Source organism: Miniopterus natalensis, chromosome 15, assembly GCF_054644295.1.
Source record: "Miniopterus natalensis isolate mMinNat1 chromosome 15, mMinNat1.hap1, whole genome shotgun sequence".
Taxonomy (NCBI): domain Eukaryota; kingdom Metazoa; phylum Chordata; class Mammalia; order Chiroptera; family Miniopteridae; genus Miniopterus; species Miniopterus natalensis.
The window spans coordinates 39,856,699-39,874,591 of record NC_142095.1 but is presented as its reverse complement, the minus strand read 5'-3'; the positions used below and the strand labels follow the sequence as shown (position 1 = coordinate 39,874,591).

Below are 17,893 nucleotides of genomic sequence, written 5' to 3'. Positions count from 1 at the left end.
ATAGCCTCAGTTGCCCAGCCAGCCTTCAACTCTGACTTTGGTTTTGGCCCTGAGGTTGGCAGACCAAAAAAAAAAAAGAAAAAAATGTATCCAGCTCTCTCCCTCTTCTGATAAAAGCCTAGAGGACAAGCTCTGACTGTCGTTGACTGATAAATGTTTATGAAGCCCGCTGAATGCCAAACGGATGCAGAGCAGGGAGTGTGCGGAGCTTTGGCAAGTCTGTCCAGAGGGCGTGCCCGCTTTTGAGGACCCGAGGCTGAAAGGATCTCATCTGATGAAGAGTCTTGATTTGTTATTTCTGTACTTGTGAAGGTTTTTGGTTGTTGTTTTGTGGGGGGGTTTTTGGTGATCAAGCATGTCAAAGTGTTTATTAAATGCTAATGGCATGCCTAACCCCCAGTTTGGGTGGGATGCTCCAAAAGCAGAGTGAGGTCTGGGTCAACAGCACAGGCTCTGGAATCATGGGTAGAAATCCCATCTTCCCTGTGACAACTTTGGGACCTTGGGTCAGTTAACCGGCTGTTCTGTGCCTCAGTTTCCTCCTGTTCAAAGAGGGCTGATGATAACACTTCACAGGGCGGGAGAAGAGGAAATGAAATAATGCATAAGGAACACTTAAGCTGATGCATGATAGATGCTCAACAAAGGCTGTTCTTATTAGTAACTATTAATTAAAATTAGAAGTTCACGTGCAGCCAGAACTAGGAGGCAGAGAATTGAGTGTGTAAGAGCTAATTCTGTTCTTGAGAGTTTGCAGACTGTTTGGGGAATTAGACTAAGGCTCTTGATACTATTAGCAATCGATAGATGATGGTAGCAGTTACGTCCAGGTGGTGTGGTTTGCATTGCAAGTCCTACAGAAGTTTGGGGGAGGCCCCTGGGAGGAGATGGGGCTCACCATGGGCATGCCAGGTGGTGAAAGGAGTGAAGGAGAGACAGAGGAAGGACCTTGTGGCAGGTGGCAGGGGAATGCTCTAGGTCAGCCTGGTGGGCAGCGCTGGGCAGAGCGCGGGGTGCTGGGGAGGGCAGCTGGGATCTGCCTCGTCCAGAGGTGAAGGGGCGCTGCCCTGGAGCGGGAATGGGATGAGAGGGGCAGAGAGGCAGCAGCTGCTTCTGCTTCCTCTTTTTTCTCTCTCTTCTCTTCCACCTGTTCCTCCCCCTCTTCTTCAGTTATAAATACACTTATTGTATTTTTCTAGCTATGGATCTCAAATCGTAGGATGCAGAGCTGGGAAATTTAGCATGGCTGTATTGATTTATAGAAAACAAACACACAGCAACTGTATTTTTTGAGAGGATCCCTGAGAACTCGGGGGGAGTGTGCAGAAACCTTTGACTAGACAAAACAGTTGCTATAAAAATTTTAGAGCCTCTTACTGAAAAGGGCCCATACCATGACTGTATGGAGTTCCACAAACTGAACACATCTGTGGAAGCAGCACCCAGATTAAGAAGCAGAACCTTGCCAGCACCCCAGGGGCCCCCTTGTGCCCTCTTCTACCCACTGCCCCCCCACTACGCCCGCCACCCTGACAGCTAACAGCTTGGGGTAGTTTTACTTGGTTCTTCGCTTTCTGCAGACAGTCTCATATAGCAAGCGTTCTTGTGTTTGGTGTCTTTGGCTCAGCATCGTGTTGTGAGAGTCATCCTTGCTGTTACATGTAGTTGTAGGTTATCTGTTCTCATCGCTGTGAATTACCACCATTTATTTCATTCATTCTACTGTTGATGAGTATTTGGGCCACTTCTGGTTTGGGGCTGGAGGTAGGTCAAATAATGCCCCCTAATCCCTTGTCACAGGCACCATTCACCGGCAATGCCCTTGTTTCCTTACATGGCAGAGTTAAGGATCTTGACATTGGGAGATGATCCTGAATTGTCTGGATGGCTCTAGTGTAGTTGCAACGAACCTTAGAAGAGGGATATGGGAGGGTCTGGTTCAGAGAATGAGATATGACAGTGGAGGCAGAGGTGAGAGAAGGGAGAGATTTGAAGATGCTACATCGCTGGCTCCGAAATGAAGAAAGGGGTCCTGAACCTAGGAATGCAGGTGATGTCTAGAAATTGGAAAAGGCAAGGGAATGGGTCCTGCCCTAGGGCCTCCAGAAGGGGTGCAGCCCTGCTGACCCATTCCTGAATGCCAGACCTATCAGATGATAAACGTGTGCAGTTTTAGGCCACTAAGTTTGTGGTAATTTGTTTTGGCTACAGTAGGAAGCTAATGCAGGGCTGTTATATATAGTGCTACTGAGAATATTCTAGAAAATGCCTCTTGACGTACCTATGTACATTGCAGCAAATGCAAGTTCAGTAGTTACTGCCACAGTCTTCCAGCAGCAGGATGGGAGAGTTCACATCCTCACCAACACTCGGTGCTTCCTGGGAAGAGATATATTTCAGTGCAGAATTAGGCAGACTTTATGTCCAGTGGACACTTTGCAGGAGGCTGGGCTCAGCAAATGCTGGTCAGTGCTGATGTGGCCAGCTGAGGAGAGGCTCAAGGAAGGAGCGGTGCCGGAGTTTCTAGCTGGGGAGCATTACAGTTCCTCTTCTATGGAAGTGACTGGGATGGGAAATACTGATGCACTTTATATTAACACAGAACTTCCTGGCTGAAGAGTTAGAACAGCACTTCTTTTTGTAACTTTCTGATTAACCACAGTGAGTGGTGGGTTTTGAGAGGTGGGAGAGAACACTGGGCAGCCTTTCATATATCCCCTTCATGTATTTAATGCAGTTCACTGTGTCTTTATAACATAAATGCACCAAGATTATAAATATTGGTTGTTTTGCTTTTTCAGAAAGCCTGGGTCTGCCATGCTGTGTCTGTGGACAGTTCCACAGTAATGAATCAGTGTGTCTTCAGAGGAATGGAAGAAAACAAGGAAAGGTAAAAATATCTTTAAAAATGAAAATTAAGCCTGGCTGGTGTGGCTCAGCAGTTGAGCATCGACCTATGATCCAGGTGATCATGATTTGATTCCTGGTCAGGGCACATGCCCAGGTTGCAGGTTTGATCACTGGTAGGGAGGGAGTGTGCGGGAAGGCGGCAGATCAATGATTATCATCATTGATGTTTCTATTTCTCTCCCTGTCCCTTCCTCTCTCTGAAATCAATAAAGACTTATTATAAAAAAACAAATTAAAATGAAAAAATGTTTACATGCAACAATTAAATGCAATGCAGAACTTCACCTACACCTATATAAGTCAGTGGAGGCCATCAAAAATTTGGAGATAGCCAAATTTTGTGTCCCTGAGTAATATCTCTAATTCTTTTTATTTATTTATTTTTATTTTATTTTATTTAAAGAGAGAGAGAAACATCGATTTGTTGTTCCACTTATTTATGCATTCATTGGTTGCTTCTTGTATGTGCTGTGCCCAGAGATTGAACCAGCTACCTTGGTGTATTAGGATGACACTCTAACCAACGGGGCTACCTGGCCAGGGATCATATCTCTAATTTCTGACACCAAAAGAGAGATACCTTTGTTAAATATGAGGGAATTTTTCTGGGACTTAGAGGGAAGAGTTAGTATAAATAGAACTCATGTGGTATAGAATTAAATATTTGATTCCCAAAGCTGTGGACACACATTCTAGGAAGCTGTGGACACATGCTCAGATGTGTTATGTTTACCTCTGTGTGTGGCCGGTCCTCCAGGAGGAGGAAAAGGCAGACCCTTACCCTTGGCAGCCACATCTTCTCTTGAGGTCATCATCTCTTCTATCTCGTCCTTTCTATTCCCTTAAAAATAAACGTGTTGCCCGGCCGGGCGTGGCTCAGCGGTTAAGCGTCGACCTAGGATCCAGGCGATCAGGGTTCGATTCCCGGTCAGGGCACATCCCCGGGTTGCGGGCTGCAGCCGATCAATGACTCTCTCATCATTGATGTTTCTATCTCTCCCTCTCCTTTCCTCTCTCTGAAATCAATAAAGATATATTTAAATAAATTAATTAATTAATTAATTAATAAACGTGTTGATTTAACTTTAATGCCCAGGAAGTGCATGGATACATTTGCCTAGTTAAAAATAAGAGTGAAGTCCTCATTGACCTTCCCCCCCAATTTTATTTCCAGCCCCCACCCCACTCCTGCCTTTCCCAGAGGTGACCACTGTGATCCACTCTGTGTATTTCCATCCAGAACTTTTTCTAGGTGCTTGTGTATATAGAAAAAAGTCATTCTTCCCTCCCTTCCTTTTTTTCTTTCTTTCTGTTCTTTAAATACAGGCCATAATACTATGCTTGTTGGTCTATCTTGTAACTTTTAAAAATAATTCAATTATATGTCTTAAAATGTTTTCAAGACAGTAATGTAAATCTACCTTGTTTTTATGCTGCAGCAAAGTGATCAGTGTATCCATAGTATGAGAATCTCCCTGTTTAGTGAGCTGTTTTCCTGCTGATGTGCGTGTGTGGGATATGTTCTGTTTTTTGTCTTTATAACACATTTGGGATATACTTTTTGGTATACGCCTCCTGAGCACATAGACTGTTTTCTTAGGTGGTTACTGAGGAGTGGAGGTGTTGGGTCATTCTGTGCCTGCATTTAAGATCTCAATAAATATTGCCAAATCATTCTCTAAAGAGCACCACTTGTCAGTAGGGTGCCAGACTTCCCATTTGCCTGCCTCTGCCACGCCTCTGCTCTTCATGCTTTTTCATTTTAGCCAGTCCATTGTTGAACAGTGGCATCTCTCCGTGATCATAATTTCCTCCCCCTTCTCTCTTCTCTGGGGAAGTTCATCTTCTTAGGTCTCTCTGTTACCTGCTTTCATCTCCCAATGGCCTCCGTGAGCCTCTGTCCTCACAGGAACCCAGTGACCTATCCTGAGACCCAGGGCATTTGTCAGCCTTGGTCCTTCCCAGAAGTAGGTGGCACTTCATTTTTCTCTTCTGAAAAGTACTCAAGTGTGCTCCTCCAGGAGAGGTGGCCACAGTTACCCTTGGGGGGTTTGAAGAGCCTTTGGTAGGATTTCTCTACTTCAGGTTGTTTTATCCACCACCACTGCCACTGTCTCCACCACCATCACCACCATCACCACCACCATCACCACCATCACCACCACACCACCATCACCACCACCATCACCACCACCACCACACCACCATCACCACCACCATCACCACCATCACCACCATCACCACCACCACCACCACCACCATCACCACCACCATCACCACCACCATCACCACCATCACCATCATCACCATCATCACCACCATCACCACCATCACCACCATCACCACCACCATCACCACCATCACCACCATCACCACCATCACCACCACCACCACCACCATCACCACCGTCACCACCACCACCACCGCCATCACCACCACCACCACCACCACCATCACCATCATCACCATCACCACCACCATCACCATCACCACCATCACCACCACCATCACCATCACCACCATCACCACCATTACCACCACCATCACCATCATCACCATCACCACCACCATCACCACCATCACCATCATCACCACCACCATCACCACCATCACCATCATCACCACCGCCATTACCACTACCACCACCATTATCATCAGAGGCAACAATGTGAGTATTTGCCATGTGTCAGGCTCTGTGTCGGTCACTTAGCTTACTTAGTGAATTATTTCATTTAATTCTCACAATGGTCCTATAAGGTAGGAAGTTGTGTTGTCAGCCTCATTATGGCCAGTTGGTGACATTAGGACATAAATTCATTTAAAACCAACCCCAACAACAAAAAGAATAACAAAAACTCAGTCTCTCTGTGGAGCCCCAGCTCCTAGTCATTGCTCTCACTCTAAGGGACAGAGACTCACACTTGCCGCGTGGTGAGTGCTCCTTGTGGATGTAGCTGTGGAGCCATCGCAGCATGTTTGTCGCTGCCTGATCACACTCAGTTGTTATTCCTCACTGGGGTCTTCCCACAAGAGAGTGTAGGAGTTGAGAGTGGTGGGTTTGGGTTTTGCCCCTGGCCAGCATGGGAACGTGGGCTCTTGCATAACACCAGCCCCTCTGTTCTGGTGTACAGTTGGGGATGGCAGCCTTACTTGCATTCACCCAAAACACTTCTCTGGAAAAGAGGTTTTCCAGGTTGAGCAAATTTGTCATGGGGAGAAAAATCTACTTCATTAGGATAAATATACCCACTGAGCTGTGGAGGGAGAGGAAGTTCTTTACTCACCCCCAATAGACCTAATCAGCATGCTACTCTAAAATGTTCAACTTCAGATCTAGTTCTAAAAGCAGGTAGAGCGCAATTACAGACGTCTTTCTGAGCAACCCCCCTGCATTATGTTTCAGAAACCTAAAATTCTAGAGTTAGAAGAGATCTAGGCTCATTTTATCATTTTCTTTGTTTTCATCATTACAGTTTTAAGCAGTCAGGCCTAGAGTAATGAAATGATGGCTCAGGTTGACACAGAGACGGGCCTTCGTCTCCGGTCCCTCGGATCTGGGTCTGGCTCTTTGCACAACATTTCAGCTACCTCTCGTGATTATCAGGGGACCGATCAGCTCTTGTTCCAAAGCTAGAGCTGATTAGCATTTAAGCTAATTAAGATAAGAATTGATTACTCACTCAGAGAGCATTTAATGAATACTACTGTGTGCACCAGGGACAAAAAGATGGGTAAGATATGAATTCTTAGGGAATTCAGAGTCTTGGGGGTTGAGGAGGCAGTTGCATACACAATGAGCAATGGTTAAGTAAAAAACTTCAATTCTTCATTGGTGAATGGGGGCAATAATAGTATCTCCAGCAATGGGTTGTTGGGGCATGTCCTGAGTTAATCATAGTAAAGCACCTGGCATACAGTAAGCATCTAATAAAGGCAGCTGTTTTCATTTTTGTTTATTTTTATTGCTATATTGAGTGAGGAACCTAGGAAATTTTTTTTTAATCGGGAGATTGAAAGGGGCCAGACTTCGTTTTAGAAATGGTAATGAGGAAACTCAGTTTCTCATCCACTATGTATTTGTCGTCTTAGTGTCTACCTCCCCTACTGGACTGTGAATTCCATGAGGCCAGGTCTCACCTGCTTTGCTTCAGTGATGTGCCCAGGACAGAAAGGCAAAATAGCCAAGACATAGACGCTGGATTTTTTAATGGTTTAGCTTTTTTTTTACATTTTTTCATTAGGAACTTCCAAATACTATTGTAGCCAAAACCTGGCTGTGTGACCTTGGGGGTGTCGCTTTACTTTCTCTCCCAGATTCCTCATTGGCTTAGCAGAAAGGGGTTGGTTGATTGATGAATTTCCTTTTAATCCTAAAATTTTACGTATATTATTTTAAACAACTGTACATCCCAGGAGGGCAGACAAGTTCTGTGTGTCTTCTCATTGATTCCTCAGGGCAGTGCCAGGGATATAGTAAGTCACTCACTAAACATTTGTTGAATAAATATGGAAACGGGATAGGCTCCTCATTACATTCACTGGCATAACCTCATGGACAGCTTGTTATTAAATTATTGTTCATGTAATTTAATGAGTGCACATAATCTTACTTGTGCACATGAAGACCCTGTGAAGAAAGTAAGATTCTTTTACAGATGAGAACTGAGAGTTTGTGAGGCACAGGGCTGGGTGATGGTCTTGTAGCAAGGAATGAAGAGCCTAGACTCAGAGTCACAGTCTCCTGAACCCCACATTCTGCATTGTTTTGTGTGTGTGTGTGTGTGTGTGTGTGTATGTGTTTTACCAAACCAAGTCTTTACCATCATTGTACTGGCCAAAGGCATTAACTAGGACAGCGTCTTGGAAGATCTGCCATGAAGCCACTGAAAAAGCCCTTTAGTGAGCCTGACTAATCCTTTACCCAGCAAATTGTGACAAGATCTGCTAATTCTGGGCACATGCTAAGGGGCTTTTTTTATACATTTGTTGTAGGTGGTGGAAACGGCACTGGGTGTTTCTCATCTGTAAAATAATATTACTTTCCTCACAGGGTCTTCATGTGTCTCAAGTAAGATCCAGTGGGGTCAGACCAGACCTGGGTTCAGCAACCTCAGTACTTGGGTTCTGGCTAGGAAAGCATTCAGAGCCAAGACCCAGACTATAAGAGAACATTTATTTGGTAAATCATAGAGGGAGAAGTAATTCCTAAAAGAAATGGGCTTAGAAAACAAGTCATAGAGGCAAAGGAAGGGCCTTGGAGCTTGGGAGTGAGAAAGCTAATGGTAACATGCCTTGTGGGGAGGGGTGGGGGAAGGGAAGGGCAGGGAAAGGGAAAGGGAAGGGAAAGGTGTACTCCTGGTAGGGAGAGCCACTAGGTCCTTCCTAAGGCTTTTAAGGGTGGAGATTTTAGGGGAGGTCATTCAGAGGCTTTCCAGGTGTGTCCTTGGGGGGGGGGGGGAGGTCATTACCCAATGCTGCAGGTCCTGAGGTCAGCTGCATTGGATAGTGATCTGAGGTCTGGTTTTGCTGCTTTTCTGGGCCTGGAGCTGAAACACAACTGAGGCCTAGATGTTATCTCTAGGGAGGAAAGGTCAGAGTGTCCAAACTGACCTTTCTATATGCTAGGGGAGGAAAGGTCACCCTGGGGGCGAGGTCCCACCCTACAATTATCTGTTGCCAGGCACCTGGGGCTTTCCACCCTGACAGCGTTCTGTACCTGGCCCATTGTCCTTGCTCTGCTCATGTCTGTCTAACTGCCTACCACACATGGGCTCCAAAATCACAGCAACTTGGCAGAATATACATTGTTTGCTTTCATTTTGCAGATGAGAAAACAGTTTTAAGTACCTGCCCCAATATCACAGGTAACTATAGGGCTCCAACTGAAACCTGTGTCTTTGACACTCAAGGGAGAAAGCCCCTGGTCTTCTCACCACCGCCCTGCTTCATCATCTCCCAGTCCAGCATGTCCCCAGTGTGGTCTGTGCAACAGCAGATGTGGGAGCTGCACACTCTACCTTCTCTTGAGAGACCCCTCCATACACACTGACCTTTTGTAGGCTCTGCTGGGTCCTGTGAGAAAGGCCACATTTGACTGAGCTTAAGCCAGAGGTGCCCAGACAAGTTTGGCGACAGGCGCCATTCTTTCCCCGAAGTGCCTACTGATGTTTGATACCATGTTCTAAGAAGCAGCCTGTGGGGAATGCTGATGGGCTCTCCAAGAAGTCACCTTGGAGAGGTGAAGTGCTTTGTCCCAGGTCACGGGGATGGTGAGTCAGAGTGAAGACTACAGCCTCAGGTCGGGAGAGGTGGCACTCTTCCTTTTGTTGGCTTTCCAGCTTCTCAAGGTCAGCAGCTGAACTTCTGGAGGGTGGAGGAAGTAGAGCAGGCCCCACACAACCCTTTGGGCAGTGAACAAAGAGCTAATAAAAACCAGTGACCAAAACAGTTCTGGCATAAGGCCGAGATGGAAGCTGATAAGCAACTAAGGACAGGCAGGAAAACTAACCAGTTTTAAGGTGGTACACCCCAGCCTACCCCTGGAGCATGAACATGGCACAGGGCTGGGGCGGGGAGGGCAGGGAATCTCAATTTTGGATATAGGCCTTCTCATTGCCATCTAAAGATCACTGTTTTCTAGTCAATTGAAAGCCACTCACTGGCCGAGAGCCTACTGTGTGCTGAGCCCTGCCTGGGCCAGATGTGGGGTGTCACTGCCTCAGATGAGGCCTCACCTTGCAGTGGAGTAAAGTCTAGCAGAGCTGACACAAAGGAGGTACTCAACACACATTGGAAGAAATGAGCAAGCCAGAGAAGATTTTTATTTTCATAAAAGACACACGCATTTGTGCAATCTGAGAGTGAAGGCCCTGCCTTCTTTGAGCGTTTTCCTCAAGTGTTTAAGGCTGCTGAGCAATGATGGGATGTTAACCGACTGACTTACTGACCGACCGAATGCAGGCCGTGCGTGAATGAATGAACGAGCAAACAAACCTTTCCATTCCTCTAGCAGGGGCTGAGTCCTACCATCTACCCATTTCACCCTCAGTCCATTTATAGGGAGGGTTTACAAAAGGGGCAAGGACTTCTCCTCAAAATTCTCCTCTTGGAACATCAGACATTTGCTTGCCTAACTCCATTGCTGCACAGCTGAGGAAGCTGAGGCAGAGACACGATGTGATCCGCCCACAGTCACTGGTGGCAGCTGAAAAGTCTACTCCCCTGGGCCTTAATTTTCTCGAAGTCCTGGGTCCTTGCAAGTAAGCATTCAGAAGTAGGAGTGGCAAGTAATGGTTGCTGAGTCAATAGATGCTGTGGGAACAGGTCACCTCATAATCAAGTCTTGGGTAAATGACAAATGTCCATAGATCACGGGAGCAAAACTGTGTTTCTGCAGAGGACATGAGGTCCGTGGGCAGGGCTTTGGGGACCCCCCTCCTCGGGGAAAATGGGGTTGGCCCCAGGCAGGCTGAGGTCCTTCTCACCTCAGGAATGCAGGGCCCACCCCTTCTCCTTATCTACCCCCTGCACTTACCAGTTCAGAAATATGAGTGAACACCTACTGTGTGTCACACACCGCCCCCTGCTTCTCATCTGATGGGGACCCTCATTTTACCTTCTCCCTGTAGATGGGGGCTCAGAGTCCCTCTGCAGAATGAGGAGCAGCTGCTGTGGCTGCCCCAGGGGTAGGGCTGGGCTTCGGCCAAGAGAATCCATTGAGGTGCCGAGGGTGGGCATTCTAGTCTCATTGGGAGCCCATCAGCATGTTCCTAATTCCAGGCAGTTCCTCACTGGGTGGCCCTAGTGACAAAGGAACTGCCAGGAGGGAGTTAGGGGAGGTGGTGAGATTTTGGCTGATTGTTGAAGTTTCTACATCTCAGTCTTCCATCTGTGAAGGTGGATAACAGTGGTACTTAGGTCACAAAGTTGATGTGGAGGTTCAGCGTGGTAAGAAATGCTTAGCTATGGTCACTGGGCACTTGGCGACGCTCAGCACATGCATTAGTCTGTTATCAGCCTCTAAGTCATTCTCTCACCAACCCCAGAGCCAAGAGGAGCTGTCAGACGCATGCCCTCTACTTTCCTATGATAATCCTTAAGGTATGTGATCGCTTTGAAAAACCATTTAGCAATTATTTGAGTACCTACCATGTGCTCAGCACTCTATCAGGCATCCTGGGGATACAGTCAGGCTTGGACTATACTTACAGCCTAGAAGGGAAGATGCATTTATGTAATGGGAGCCAAGAAGGGTTTATAGAAGGGCCTAGCAGGGTCTGGCACACAGCGCGTACCTGGGAAATGTTTAAAAACACACAAACTGGAGAGACTCAAAGGGTACAGTGTTCAAGGAAACACAACTCATAAGACCAGCAGGTGGGAAAAGAATGTCTCTGAGGGTTGGGTCTCTGGCCCCATTCATCTGGGAGCAGAAGTTCAGCCGGCCCCTGCCCTGTGGACAGATGGTGGCGGGTGAACAGCAGCATCTGTCCTGTTGCTGAGCCCTGCTGGGGGGAGAGTTTGTGTATCAGCCTCCCTCCTGGGGAATCTGATGGAAAATTCCTGCCAGGCAAGAGCATAGCACTTTGCCTGGAGGTAAATCAGCCTTTTCACCTCTTAGGGCCAAGAATCAGGCTTGGAGAGCCGTGTTCGAGGATGGGGTGGGGGCATAGAACCCCGATGGTTGACGCACCCACTGGGCCCACAGAGGTGCACAATTAGCAGGATGCATTTAGGAAGCACTGGTTTTGTCTGGGGTGTTCTGCTAGGATGTGGATGGGGAGAGTTCTGAGACTTGTTCTTTAGGTGGGAGAAGAGGGTAGGAACTCGGGTTTCGCTTTCCCGGGGATCACTGCTGAGACTTGGGCTGCGCGTGGCCTTTGTCCCGCCTGTGTGCACTGCTGTATGTGTGTACAGTCTGAGCAGGAGCCAATGTCTTCTTTAAGGATGGATGTTGACCGAGGGCCTGCTGTGTGCCCGGCACTGTGCTGGGCTCAGGGATAGATTTGTGACTAGGACAGACAAGGGCCTGTATTTACTCTATCAGGATCCCCGCCCTGGAGGGTTTTATAAGGGCAAGGAACTAAACAGGAAGAGGAAACAGGGGGGGAAGGAGCCCTGAAAGGGAAGGAGGGAGGCCTGAGGTCAAGTTTTGGTTTGGGGGTAGGATTAAGGGACCGGTGAGGGTAAATTGGCTAGTGTGGGGACAGAAACTCAAATCTGTAGTGTTTGCCTGTTTCCATGGTGTAAATATTCCTGCCGTGGCTAGCTTCAGCGTCGCTGAGCTGGGCCCCATCCGCTCTCCCAGTGTGACCAGCCTCAGCACAGCACGGAGTGAGGCAGTTTCCTGATCGCTGAAGTGTTGGGTGGGACTGGACAACATGGAATTCCTTGGCCAACTGCCGAGCATTATGCAAATGTAAAATGGTGACGATTTCTCATAGCTTTGAAGTTTGTGACTAACACTGTCCCCCAACTATTCTACTCAGGATCCATGGCCAAGAGCAGGATGTAATATTCTGATCTGTTTAAAAACCTTTTTTTTGCTGCTTCAAGAAAGTGTAAATCTTTTCTTTATTTCAAAAAGGAATAGCTAGTTAATTGTAGAAACATAAGAAATTACAAGCAATTGAAAGAAGTTACAAGCAATTGAAAGAGATTTCTTTTGTCCTTTGAATAGAATCATTGAATGTGATTTTTTTTAACTGGATAAATTTGACATGTAATATTGTATAAATTTAAGGTGTATAGCATGTTGCTTTGATACATTTATATTTTGTAATATGGTTGCTATTGTAATGATATCTAGCACACTACATACTTACAGTACGTTATTGTCCATATTCAATATACTGTAAGTTAGATTTCTGTGGCTTATTTAGTACTCGATGGATGTGATCTAATTGCTCCCTTAGACCCACTCTCTCATTTTGCCAGTGAGGGAACTGCCCGGAGTGGTGATGTGCCTGGACTTACACAGTGAGTTAGTAGCAGAATGGAGTCAAAACCTGGGTGTCCTGTAGCCTTGAAGGATGGCAGTTAATTAGGTAGAGACAATCTGGCCAGCCGTCTTTTGGCCAGGTGCTTTTTTTCCATTGGTAAATTCAAACAAGTGAGAAAAGTTTTCACCATTTCCTGACACTTACCCCCTTGCTTTACTTATTGCCCCGTATCCCTAAGGCACTGTAGTCCTCATGTCCTTGGTGTACCAAATCTTAGGATCTTCCCATGGCAACTCCTTTTCTCAGTCCCCACCCCCCGTATAACAACTGTTTTAGTTTTGGTGGTGTGTGTGCACGTGTGTGTGTGTTGCCAATTTCTAGTTTTTAGTGTTGTTCTAATTGTTCTAATCTCACTTGTCAATGATTTGTTGTTAGGTTAGTCAGAAAATGGGAGCATACATGAGTGATAGGCATTAATGGGCTATGTGGCATAGACACAGAGAACAGACTGATGGTTGCTAGAGGGGAGGGAGGTTGGGGGGCTGGGTGCATAGGGTGGAGGGGTTAAGAATTGGTAGTCACAAAATAGTCCCAGGGATGTGAAGTGCAGCACAGGGAATATAATCAATAATGTTGTAATAACTGTGCACAGTACCGGGCGGGTACTGGAATTATGGGGTGATCACTGTGTAAAGTATATGATTGTTTAACTATGATGCTATATACCTGACATTAATACAAAATAATATTGAACGCAAACTGTAACTGCAAAATAAATTTTAAAAATAATTAAAAATAAAAAAAGAATGAGCCATGTAAAAGGAACAGCATGTGCAAAGACTCTGAGGCCAGAGAGAACACGGTGTGCCGGAGTGCCGGACGAAGGGACAGCAGCTCAGTGTGGCTGGGTCACGGAGTACAGCAGGGGGATGAGGGGCATCTGGCCTGGGAGGACTGAGCGAACCCTGCGAGCCTTGGTAGTAAAGAGCTTAGATTGTCCGAAGGGCCCCAGGAGGCCACTGAAGCATTTTAAGTAGGGGAGCAACACGATCGAATTTGCATTTGGAGTAAAGACCTCTGGCTGGCGTGAGAAAAAAGATTTGGAGGGAGACCAAACTTTGGAGAGGGACCTACTGGGCTTGCCCTAGTGACTGGGGAATGAAGAGTTTCAGGAGATGGGCTCCCCAATCAGCAGAGATGGTTGTGCCAAGGTAAGACAAGCACTGGCTGGTGGGTCCGTGCTTGTTTAGAGCTGTGCTGGGCATTTCAAGCACTCCACCAAAATTCATGCAGGCAGCAAAGAGGGGCTGTGACAGAGTGCAAGAGGGAATCTGTTTTAGGATAATCATTTATGTTCACTGGATCACCATCGTATTTCATGGTGTGTGTGTTTTTTTATATATAAAAGAAAACTTCTGACTTATAACCTCATTTATTAATGTTGATTAATATCATGAAGTTGTCCTACTGGTTCTAATAGTTTTTCAGATCTTATTTTTTATGGGGAGGAATTTTTCCAGACATATAATCACATCATCTGCAAGTTAATAAAATTTCACTTCTTCTTTCTTTCCAGTTGGTAGGAAAAATTTTAAATTTGTCTAATTGGATAGCAGATGCTTCCTGAATAATGTTAAACAATTGTGATATCGAGGGCCATTTTTAATTCATACTGACTTCAGTGTGGGAGTGCCCTAATATTTCCCCTGACATGTGATGCTGGCTTTCGGTATGATCTATATATCTCCTAAGGAATTTTCCCCTCTTCTTATTTTGTTAAGAGATTTTTTTAAAAGTCAGGAATAAGCATAGAAATTTAACAAGATAACATGTTGACTGTTAATGAGATGAATTATATCGATAGATTTCCTAATATTGACTGATCCTTGCATTCCTGGAGTGAATCGCATTTGGTTGTGATCTATATTTCCTTTAATGAAAAAGTATTTTAAACTACTTGCTGTCATTTAGATTAATGCTCCATTAAGATGCTGTTGGTTTATTCTGTGGCTTACAGTAAATATCAGTAGGATAGCTGTACTTCAGTTTGAGAAGTTGGAGCTAGAGCGGGGAACAAATCATTCATTTAGGTCAGCATACCACCATCCAGAACACTGCTGGATGGATGGCCTCCAGTGCCCCTTGTAACTCAGAGACCTTGTGATTCCATGCACTGGTCCCATTAGTCAGGATTTGTTGCTGTTGCAAGTGACAGAAACACAATTGGTATTTGGATTAAGCAGCATAGGGAATGTAATGGCTCATATAAATGGAAGTCCCAGCCGTAGATAGCTTCAGGCACGGCTGGACTGGGGGGCTCGGTTTTATTAGGCCTTGGTCTTGCTCTTCCCTTATTTGGCTGTGCTTTCTTCTGTATTGGCTTCATTCCCAGGAAGGCTTCCTCCATGTGATATGTCCCAGAAGCTCTAGGCTGACATTCTCCCACAGCTGTGGAGCGAGAGTCTATCATTCACACTTGCTCCAAAAGGACTTCCCAAGTGCACTCATATTCGTTCAGCTTGAGCAACGTGCTCTCTCCTGGGGCTCGAGGGTGGGGCCTTAAGGTCAGCCTCATCTGGACCCTTGGACTGAGAGTGAAGACAGGGTGGTCCCTCAGTGGGAGGGCCAGGTGCTGGGTGGAAGAAACACCCAGTGTTTATGCCACCTGGGCCAGCAGTGTCCTTTCTTCTGTGGCTTTCACTGTCCATTTTTAGAAGTGGGAGGGGAGGCTGCCAGGGGCTGTGATTCCTGACCCAAGCTGAGGATCCAGCAAGTCAGTTGCAGAATCAGGATTCTAAGTCCCTACCTGAAGTTCTAGACCTTATTTGCTCCACTGAACTGTACATAGAAACACGAGTGGAGAGTTAAAGCACTGAGATCTTTCTGGTTGTTCCGTGAAGGATTCTGGACTCACCCTCACCCCCAACCCCTATTCATCTTGGTGATTCTGTATTGTCCCCTTTTCATAATAAACTTAGAAGGTAGACACTTTTAAAGGGGTGTCTTTGATGGAATGTGAGGTGTTTTGCATGGAGCATTTACAGTTTCAAAGCTTTAATTTGGCAAAATCTTGCCTGGTTGATTTATCTCTTCAAGTATATTTTTTCTTCTAACCTTTAACAAGTTGTAAGTATATAGGGCAGATCCAGGTACCCCGCTCCAGCTTCTTCCCTAGCCCCGCTTTTTCCTTCTGCTCCCCACCTGCTCCTGGGAGAACTGTGACTTCCTCCCCACTGCCTGGCCTCAAGCTGCACCTGAAAACTCTCTCCTGGGTGTAGAGACCTGAGGCCAGGGACAGAGTTAGAAACCTGCTCCTGAGACTTGTGCTGGGAAGGGAGGAGGGAGGTTGCCACTCATGAGGGGAATTCACCACCCTCGGAGGGGAATCAGCAGCCCGCGGAGCCATTCTTGCTCTAGTGAGTGCCCGTCGAGTGCCCGTCATCTAATCAGGGTGCTAGAAGGCCCCCTCTTCTCTTGCACCAAAGCCAAGAGAGCCGGGATTTGCCGAAGGTCATGGGCTGATACAAGCTGGAGGCCAGGTGGCTCGTCTGTGGCTGCCAGCCAGCCATCCGCTGCTGCCGCGACCATCCTACCCAGTGATCCAGTTGGCCGAGTCGTTCAACTTGGTCATTCTCACTCCTCATTTCATCATACTCTTGACTTTTTTTTTCCTGGAATATCTTGAAGTTCTGTGAGGAATGATATGGGTAGTGGAAAGAATGTAGATGCTTGAATAGGACATTCTTGGGTTCAGATTCCTGCTCTGGGTTATGACCTTGGGCAAGAATGTTAACCTGCCTTACCCTCTGTGTGTCTTTATCTGCAAACAGGATAATATTCATACCAAACCCCTAGAGTGGTGGTGAGGATTAAATGAGATGATATGCATTACAGGCTCAGCACACGGTCTGGAACATGCTATTTTTATATTTGTAAAGCCAGTTTTTAGCATTTCTTGGGGTGAGGATGAGAGGTGACATGAAAGAAAGATGACAGCCATCACGATCTCCCGGAAGTGCGAACACTTTAGCATAACTCTGATTTTGCCAGTCTAAATTAGTTTAGTAATTAATGATGGCTTGGTATTTAAGAACACAGGCTCTGGAAATGGACTGCCTTGGTTCAGATTCTGACTGTACCTCTGTGTAACTTTGGGCACATTACTCTGTGCTGTGGTTTCCCTGAGTATAAAAGAGGGCTTAATAACAGGACCTACCTTCCGGGGGAGCTCTGAGGATTCAATGAGATAAGGCGTGGAACATACTTTCTTAGCCCAGTGCTAGTTGCTGTGCAATAAATGTGAAATTATTACCTGATAACCACATTAATGATAATGTGGCTTATTATTATCATTTCTTTTTGACCTTAAAGTCTCTTGATGGAAGTTGGCCTTGGTTTCCAGTTTGTACTCTCTGCACCAGCACTTTGCTGAAAGCTGTCTCCCGGGCCCGTTTGTCCTCGCCATGTCTTAGGGACGGGATTCGGGAAGAGAAGACTGAATGCTGGGGAAGCAGCATCCTCTAGAAGTTGCAGAGAGAGATCGTCTCTTGGAGAAGCATGAATGGGCCACTCTCTTGGGTCGAGCGTTTTGTCCACTGGGGACAATGTGTGGCTTTCATGGATGACTCATCCTTGGGCAGCAGTGACCACACCATGGGAAAAGTGGAATGAAGTTCAGTCCCATGTGTGCCCAGAGGGAGTTGGTCATTGTACCATGGGAGCGGGTGAGGGTTTTTTTTCCCCTAGGACCAAGGAGTTAACTCAACTAGCAATGGGTCAAGTTGAGCAACTGAAAGGATGTGAGAAAACAAAAGGTGCTATCTTGGCGGCTTGGCCTTTTTATTTTGAAAAAAACCCGCTTCTCTCAGCTATGAATGGGCCCCTTGAGCTGCAAGGAGCAGTGCCAGTTAACCCACATTTATTTAGAAACTGGGTTAGTGGACATTCTCGCAGAGCATGCCCTGCGTGTTGGACCCCGGCCACTGGCGGGTACAGTAACAGCCATTTACCCAGCCTGGCTGCCTGGAGGCTGGAATCAGCTG

At 46.4% G+C, this 17,893-nt stretch overlaps 1 protein-coding gene across 1 annotated transcript in view; it reads left to right on the top strand.

The window, feature by feature from the left end:
• Positions 1-2,808: 2,808 nt before the first annotated feature.
• Positions 2,809-17,893, top strand: part of ARHGEF3 (Rho guanine nucleotide exchange factor 3) — a 238,653-nt gene continuing 223,568 nt past the window's right edge. The window contains exon 1 of the mRNA XM_087825039.1: positions 2,809-2,890. Within this exon, the coding sequence (XP_087681165.1) occupies positions 2,847-2,890 (44 nt within the window). The 5' untranslated portion in view covers positions 2,809-2,846. The remainder of the gene's footprint in view (positions 2,891-17,893) is intronic.